General features: G+C 37.7%; 1 protein-coding gene across 3 annotated transcripts; it reads right to left on the bottom strand.

The window, feature by feature from the left end:
- Positions 1-419: 419 nt before the first annotated feature.
- Positions 420-8672, bottom strand: mfsd12b (major facilitator superfamily domain containing 12b). 3 transcript variants are annotated; one of them, XM_063891094.1, is made up of 9 exons: positions 6822-8672; positions 5745-5961; positions 4317-4449; positions 4048-4233; positions 3446-3538; positions 3270-3362; positions 2946-3119; positions 1861-1955; positions 420-1009 (listed from the first exon to the last, which is right to left on the bottom strand). In XM_063891094.1, the coding sequence occupies exons 1-9, from the start codon at positions 7084-7086 to the stop codon at positions 874-876; spliced, it is 1392 nt and encodes a 463-aa protein (XP_063747164.1). In that variant the 5' UTR covers positions 7087-8672; the 3' UTR covers positions 420-873. The 3 variants fall into 3 exon arrangements, with proteins under 3 accessions (XP_063747164.1, XP_063747163.1, XP_063747162.1); XM_063891093.1 differs by lacking the exons at positions 5745-5961; positions 6822-8672 and having other exon boundaries at positions 1861-1991; positions 4048-4166; positions 4295-4950; XM_063891092.1 differs by lacking the exons at positions 5745-5961; positions 6822-8672 and having other exon boundaries at positions 1861-1991; positions 4317-4950.
- Between the last annotated feature and the right edge of the window lie 165 nt (positions 8673-8837).

The raw sequence follows: 8837 nt of genomic DNA, 5'->3' as shown, positions 1-8837 counted from the left end.
ACCTTAAACGTGTAACACAGTATTACTTTTTTACTGAATTTCACTTTCAATGAAAATTGGCTTTATTCAAAGTAAACAATTGAGGCAGAGATCTTATATACATACGTCTAATCACTTTTACTTTTCTTTAATTCCAACATTTATTCTAGACATCTAAATATATTTAAAGAATATTTTCTAGTCAAAAATGTACCCAGTGATGGAGAGCTTTCATAAAGTAGGTAATAGTCAGTTTGAAGAAAAGAATCCAAAACTTAATCAGGTCAAACATCCTTAAATATATCACCATATATATACCTGTTAATTGCCATGTTATGTTTAAATATGCAAATAAGGAGTTGTCTAACGTTTAGTGAGATTAGGAGACATCTATCAAACAAACAAACAAAGTTACAAAAATAGACATCAAGACATTGACGTGTATTTTGGATGTTTATTTTTTCACTAGTCTGAAAGAGATGCTGTGGGAACAATATAGCACGAAATCTCAAATTTGATCAGTGCATGAAAGACACTAGGTTTCAGCCTGTAGTATTTCTCCTTAAAAACCTACACGCCCCTCCAGGAAAAGCACTGTGGTTACAGATTCATACACTAGGTGGTAGCATAGTACTAGCCACCAAACCATTTAACCTGTGTAGCAACAAAGGCTCTATCCAAGCTTCAAAATAATTTGAAAAAAAATGATAAAGTACTGTAGCTACATGATAAAATATTGTAAGAGCTCTCAAATTGTAAGAACTTAAATACAATTGTACTCTGTATCCAGCTGAATAATACCGGATTTAAATGCTAAATCTGAAGAAAAATCTAGGATAAAACACACCGACCTCTACGATCATATTATAATAGGTTATGTGTAGATTTTGAGCCCTAACTTTTCCGTATCCTGATTGGCCAGAATACAACGGTGCACAGACACAGTGCTGCAGCCACGGCCACGCCCCCGGTTACTGACACCATGATGCCACGATAAAACCAAATGCAGTCTTGGCAGCAGTCCTCTGTGCTGTAAGAGAGAAAGAAGAACACAATGGGTAAAGCTTTTGTAAAACGGCTCAGAAGCTGCTTGAATCTTTTCGCATTTAAAAAAATATGGTATTGACTGAGCCAAGGAGGTTATGGAATATGTTTAGTGTTGATTCATTTCCATCTGGCCAGACGTTCATGAATCTTGGTGGAAGTATGAAAAACGGGTCAAGAAATAACCAATTACATATTGGAGTGGAGAGGATACTGTGATTGAAACATCATCATTCACAAGTAACAAACTGTTATTCCTTACTGAAATTTCACAGACAATGATATCAATGATGTCCCTAATTACTCAGCTGTGTTGTGGAGATACTGTTCTGTACTAGCTTAGGCCAGATAAGGACCAAGGAACTTTTTTTTCCTGACCCTGTAATATCAGTGACTGAGCTTGCTTGCGACTTTTCAAATTAACTTAAAAATCTGTGTTGACTTCTGCCTTAAAATACAGACATGTTTACCACAATACATACATTATGTTTCACTTGTGGAAACAGCCTTGAAAAGAAGTCTGCGCTCTCCAAGTGCCTTTTTTGGTTTGGTACTGTATGTTGCAAGGCTTAAGAAAAAAACAAAATTCCGCTACACAAAGGCATATTTATGAACTACAAGGAGTTATTGCTTCAACTTAAGTTGAGTAGTGAGAAAAAAAAAAGGTGAATAACTTAACTTAAAGAGGCTTTAAGGGACTGTGAGAACATATTTGGGAAGTAAAAACAGGCAGGTGAATTGTGGTTTATCAGTCTGTGGTAAATGCCCTTGTCCTTTACTGCAAACATGTTCATAGAATCAGTTGAAAGGACTTTTAAAGGCAGAGGAAAGACTCACCCGCATGGCCGTATGCTCTGGATGAGAATGATACTCTGACCATTAGCCACCTTTTCTGTGAAGCTCATTGATCCATAAACAAAGGCTGCACTTCCCTGCCAAACAAGACAGAAATGGAGACTATTATATATCTGTGAATGAAACATACATTACATTATTTTCAGAGAGTGGGTGAAAAAGGACAAGATGCAGTAAAAATCTCTCTGATGCAAACCAACCTCAAACCCACCCACAGCTTTCCAAAAGCTACCTAAAACAGGACTGTGATCCAGTGACACCAGAATGAACAGACTAGTTAAATATTCTTAGTATAACAACACATATTTATCACACTGAATATCTTCAGTTAACTCTCCTGTGACTGCATGGTGGGCTGATTATGATGTGGCATTTTAAAGAAGAGGGTAGCTGTTTGTTTCAGACATGTGATGAGATTTATCAAGAAATCATTTGACTTGAACCTAAACCTCAAAGTAAAACAAACTTTTGTATTAACTTCTGAAGTGGCACGTGATTTTAAATATTTGTTGTCTGATAGGTTTCACTTTTTCAAAGAATATGTTGTCGTCTGCCGTGGCGCTTCGCTGTAGCCCAATTTCTTATAAATTTGAAAGATTCTATTTTCTTTGGCCAACAAATTCCAAGAAATGAACAACACTAACAATGTCTCCCTCTCACTACCTTTCAACTGTCCAATCCTGTGTATGTCTCTCAATCACAAGCCCCTTTGTTTCTGTAAATCGTTAAAACTATGTCACAAATATATAATTTAACTTAAAAACAAATACAGATAAATAAAGTGCTGTCTAATTTCCTTAATCATCTGGCTGTTGTAGTTTTAAGCTAATGTTACTCGATCAGAAGTCACACAGCACACATTGCATTTACTACTACATGTACAGACGGTTTATGAACAATCAGTACATTTACACAAGCTAATACACCAACCATTGCTCTATGACAGTGGAATAACAAATATCAGCCTTTGGACAACGACAATATATTGTTGATAGGAGGAATTCATTATTTTTGGACCTTGTAGATTCTCCTTCAAAGCTATAAAGTGCTGTAGGCTGTTTCCTTACCGTCTGCTCCCCGATGAGTTTGGCTGTCATGGACAAGGCCATGACCAGGATTGAGGCTGTACCTGCTCCCAGCAGCACAGCAGCTCCGTAGATCTTCTCAGCTCCCATGCTCTTGTCCACAAGCACCCAGACGGCGAATCCAACTACCAACAACAGGCCGACCAAATAGGTAATCTGACAAAAAACACATTAATAATTTCCACACAACCTTTCTCTCAAATCACTAATTTATAATGCAACAGACATAAGTTAATAAAACAAAAGAGTGTTCTGGCTAACATGTTAACTGAGTTGTTAAATATAATTTGTTAGGTAGAGACTGACACTGATTCCCATGAGCTTGCTGACTGGTTTCATAACCAGAGTGCAAACGAAGCCACTGATGTACATCACCAGAGGTATAATGGCAATGTAGTTCTGAAGAGAGAGGAAATTTGTTTTGTTTTTTACTACACAGAAGTTGTGCAGATTAGTTCATATAATTAGTTGTGTAATCTTACCTTTGGTAACATTAGTGAGTTGGTGAGGTAAACTGAGATGTAGGTCTGCGATAAATTGGCTATTAATCTGGTGCACATGTACAGGAAAGCCACCTGGTGCAAAATCCAACAAAGAAAACCGTATTTACATTATTGTTAACCATTTTGAATGTATGCTACACAGCTTTACATCTTTATATTCATTGAGCTTTTGGAACATAAAGTTCATTAAAATGGAGATTACAATTAATAAAACTAGTTATAAGAGTAAATATGTAATCAAAAATAAATGAACAAGACAAAACATGTCCCATCGCATTCAGTGGTTTTTTGCATTAGACATGTTGAACTAATTTGCTGCTCATACTATTTTGAGATTTCACATCCAGCCAAAACCCCAGTCACGCTCAATCAAGTTTAGATTTGCTAATGTTATATCATTATTATTGGAGCTAATGCAGCTTCATTTGAAAATTGCAACTGCATACCTGCTAATGCAAGTGTAACTTTGACCAACATGATTGCAGACTTCACAACATAGAGAAATAAATGCAAGCTAATGGTTTCAGGGTATGACATTCACACACAACAAAAAAAATCAGCAGATCAGATTTAGGACTCACCTGGTAGAAGGAAGGCTCCTTCAGCCAATGCTTCCACTGAAACACAAGATCAGGCCACGCTTCCTGCGAGGGGGATGGTAGAATCATCTGATTTTCGCTCCTTGAATCGGTCACTTCCTCTTTAGTACCAACGTGGAAAAGCATAGAGAATAAAGCTCCTGTACCCAGCATAACCAGGGCCAGAGTCTACAGACAGTGAGAGGTACATCAGGTCAAAGTAGTTACCTAATAATTGCACAAGTGTTACCTCTGTGGCTGCATCTTCTTACTCTGAAAAGGGGGATGTCCACCTTGCCAAGGTTATCTGTGATGGAGGTGTCCCCATTGTGCTGAGCCTGGAAGTGAAAGAGCAGCCAGGCCACAGTGTACACAGTGATATTGGCCACCACAGAGAAGGCATACCTATACAATAAGGAAATAATTATAAGGCTGTTACAGCCGATCTTATAGTTTGGACAGAATTTGAGGAAGTTGTCACAACTTTTTAGATCAGGGCTGCACAGAAGAAATAGGAGAGATTGGGCAGGAAGCAAGAGAAAAGATTTTATGGAATAATTGATCCTCATGATTTCAGATACAGAACAAGAAAATATTCCAGTCTCATAACTGTTGTTCATGTGATGACTATGACAAAAGGTAATTTTGCTGACATCATTACCACATAATAGGCTACTGTCTATTTTCTCCTTTTACTGTTGCTGAACTGTTAAAGCTTACTGTGAACTGCAAATGTTGTTGCTCTATCATAAAGAACATAATGATAGGAAGTTTCATTTTGCTCCACTGTTAACCAACTGATCAGAGAGGAACTTGGTTAAAAATTGTTTGCAAAACAGTGCAGTCACACAAGCTTTGATGCCTGAATAGATAAAATGTGACTGCATGGTTCAACAAAAGGGCGATTCCTCGCTAAGGAGAAACTGCGGCTCTCAGAATTTAGATGGGACAGCAACAGTGTTTAGTAAATCCTCAAATAATTTCTGTGTTGAAATTGATTGTGGTTGTTTGTTTGCGCCCTTCTGCAATAAAAAAATATTTGTTGAGTCAAAATTCCTTAGCACCTGCTATGAAAATCCAGCCCCTAGTAGCTCCTGTGCTTTGAGTTATTGTTGATCAGTCTGTGCATATAAACCTAAACACAGTTACTCTTCTGTGGTGCTTCCAACAAGTATGATAGTTGGTCCCTATCCTGAGCATTACCTGCCGCCTATGACTTCATGGTTGTTTTGGCACTTTTAGTAGTTTTGTAAGTCTCTTTGCAGCTGTTTTATCTCTGTGTAGTTGTTTTGTGTCTTTTAAGTCACTTTAAGTCTCTCGGTGATATTCTGTAAGTGAAAGCCAGGGGGGCACAGGCCATTGTCTGTTAGGTCTGCCAGTAATCCATCCATGCTAGCCTGGCACTGTCTGAAGGTAAAACAATCTGCATTCCAGCACATCTGAGCTATTATTTGTTTTATTCATACCAAACCGAAGTTTAGTTGTTTTTGATGTTAAGCGATGTCAGAAATGTCTTCGGGAGGAGCAGTAGCTTAACTTTAGTTTTTCAAAAATAAAAGTCAAATCGACTTCCCTTAAAATATAAGAAATATAAACATACTAAAATGTGCCATGTAACGATTTTATCTTTCCATTAAATAAAACGACGGTATTTTTTGTTTATATTTAATCCGGACAGTCTACGTGATGACGTCACCCACCTGTACGAGGTGAGCTCCACCCTGTCGCTCTCGCTGGACACGAGATGCGGGATGAGAGAGAGGTGTGAGATCTGCGTGGCTGCCCAGCCGATCTGGAAGATGATAATGAAGGGAGAGAAGTAAAGTGTCTGAGCCCACTGAGGAGTGCTGTCGTTACAGGCCAGGCATGTGTTGAAAATGAATGGAAAAGATACAAGGACACAAAGCGTTCCTGGAAAACAAAAATATGATTTTATCATTTTTAAGAATGATTAGACTCCACAACATTTTGAGAATAACAAATTTACCTTTACCCCACCACATTAATTTCAAACGTTTATTTTCTTTGCAGATTGACACTTTTGATAGAAAATATAAACTAATACATTATTATGCTATTCGCCGCAAAATCTAAGTGATGTCACCATGCATGATTTCTTACTTCCAGATCCAGAGGTGGAAGATGTACTTGAGTAAAAGTAAAAGTCTCAGATTCTAAGAATTCTCTGTTACAAGTCCTGCAATCAAAATGTTACTCAAGTATTAGCATCTGAATCAACTTAAAGTCACAAAAGTAAAAGGACTCACTGTGCAGATTGGTCCATTTCAGAATAATATTCATGTTTTGGGTATAATTATTGAAGCATTAAAGTATTATGAAAGCTGGTAAAGGTGCAGCTAGTTTTAATGACATTGTATACTGCAGGGGTAGCTTGTGAATTTACTCCAGGTGTAACAAAGGTCTTATTTAAGTGTTGATTAAATGTCACATCATTAATTAAAATCTAAGTAACTAAAAATATCAAATAAATGTAGTGGAGTAAAATTCATTTACCTCTGAATTGTAGTGGCAAAACATGTAAAGTACCTAAAAAATTGTACTTAAGTACACTTCGTTACCCTACACAACTGCTAACATTGCGTTATGGTGAAAAGTAGTTGTAGCCTACTTGCAGCATTAGACTTTAGGCCTACTTGATCAAGATCTGAATACTGATTATAAGTCATTTTCTGTATGATATGTTGTGCTCTTTTTGCTGGAAATACTTCTGTACTTTTATTTGAGTCAACATACTTTCTCTGGTACTTACCTAGGAAGGTGCCAGGTTTTTCTCTTGCCGTAGATGCACGATGTTTTGTCGGATTGATATCCAACCAAAGGCGTAGATACTCCGTCAGCTATCTGCCCGATCAGCAGCAACACACCTGCATAGGTGCTCCTGAAGCCGAGCACGGAGTGGAGGTAGACCAGCAGGTATGTGAACCACATGGAGGAGCACAGGTCGCTGAGAAAATGTCCTGCAGCGAAACAAACCCGCCTGCAGACTGACAGAGAGCGACTAGCAGGCACAAACTGCTCCATGATTGATTTGACTCCTGTGATAAAACTTCCTTTATTCACAATAAGAGATCTGTCGTTGTCATATTTACAAATACATAATGCAAATAGTTACACTAACAGAGCAAAACAGAGTTCAACCTTGTTCTGAGCATCTCCAAAAATATCCTTAATTGTTAAACATATAATAAAACGCAATGTAATGGATTAGGTCAAACTGGGTCCCCATGCTGGTCAGCTGAACCGGTTAATGCGCCAACAAAAGCTTTTCTCAGCTATGAGCAGCACCTAAATCAACGTTAACACCTACGAGTTCACGCGTAAAGGCGCGCTGCTTGTGCGCGTCCCTTGCAGCATCCGAAAATGTGTCGTGTCTCTAAAGGTTACATTAAACCAATAACAAAGCCGTGGTTATGAGCTGTGAAAACTCGTGAGTTACAACACCGTTACCAAACACAGTTGGTTCCTCTTTCTGTTCTTCACATGGCGACTGGTTCAAACCCACTTTAGTCCTCTTAATCATGCTTACACAAACAGATCCCCTTCATAACTTAAAAAATATATATTTGAAGACACCTTAAAAGAGTATGAGATTAAATGCAAGCAAAATGTGTAAATATTTCTTTTTTTACATGGCAGTTGTGTTTGGGTTTGTAAGTGGAAAAACACCGTAACTTCCTTTTCTTTACACACATTATAGTGATCATGGTATGGGTTAGTTTAATTTGAATGCTCTTGAGGCTCAGGCGGTGTTTTTAAAAGGACACTCATTTCACAAAATTGAGTAATTCAGTCCTGGGGGGTGGGGGGGCTTTGTAAAGGCTGACAAACATCTGGGTTTGACACACCACATTTTTAACTAAAAGCCTGCATTATAAACTGGCAAAGTTGTGTTTAAAGTGGCAGGAAAAGTGTAATGAAAGACACACCATGCACCATCTGCATTGTGGGAAATGTAGGATCAAGTGTTTTTGGACCCGTTTGTAAGAATAACTTGCTGCTGCTTTGATTTGAACCGGTTTAAGAAAATAAATGTCAATAGTGTTATTTATTATAATAGCAGTATATTTATCTTTTTGAGTTCCCCATTTTTATGAAAGTGCAATATTAATATAGCTTGAGTACTCAATCTCTCATGAGTTAGAAACTTCAGGAGGGATTTAAAACAATCCTGAACAAAGGCAGAGACAGACATACCTGTTACTAAAGCTTCATTAGTCGATTAAAAATAAATTCAAATCAAAAACATTCTATAAGTCAATTAATCTTTTTCTTTTTTAAGAAAAATGACGAGCATTCAATGGTTTAAGGTTTTCAAATGTGAGAATGTGCAGCTCATTATTTGCAGCTCTATGAGGAACTACAGCAGCAGCAAGGAACTCAAAAGGGCAAATGTTTTTTTGATTATTCTTACAGTTCAGTGCATTTTGAATTTTGGAAAGGTTCCTTTGTTATCAGTCTCAGAAACAAACAGCAGCCCATCAACTTCAGAGACACGATGGAGCCACTTAGTCTATGGATGTACCTCCCAAACAAGAAACCTCATTAAGGCCATGTCTGACTGTGACCTCCTGACAAAAAGAAACAATGGTTCAAACATACCAGACAACACTCTGACACACATACTCACACAATTCAAATATATCTCCAAACCCAACAACACAACTGTACAGATGTGTACATTTTACATATGTCAGGATGAAGGGAAGGGATGTATACTGCTTATATGTTAGAGCAAATGGTGTGCACACAGCCATTAAAAACACTCACAAAAT

This window comes from Eleginops maclovinus, chromosome 9 (genome assembly GCF_036324505.1).
Source record: "Eleginops maclovinus isolate JMC-PN-2008 ecotype Puerto Natales chromosome 9, JC_Emac_rtc_rv5, whole genome shotgun sequence".
Lineage (NCBI taxonomy): Eukaryota > Metazoa > Chordata > Actinopteri > Perciformes > Eleginopidae > Eleginops > Eleginops maclovinus.
Note: the sequence above shows the minus strand (reverse complement) of the source record. Positions and strands in the feature narration are given on the sequence as shown.

Excerpts from the sequence above, each read along its gene's own strand:
- mfsd12b (XM_063891094.1), bottom strand. The coding sequence starts at position 7,086 with ATGGAGCAGTTTGTGCCTGCTAGTCGCTCTCTGTCAGTCTGCAGGCGG. Across the intron at positions 3,539-4,047 it reads AGGAGCCTTCCTTCTACCAG|GTGGCTTTCCTGTACATGTG; the intron begins GTGAGTCCTAAA and ends ATTTTGCACCAG. Across the intron at positions 3,120-3,269 it reads GCAAGCTCATGGGAATCAGT|ATTACCTATTTGGTCGGCCT; the intron begins GTCAGTCTCTAC and ends GTTTTTTGTCAG.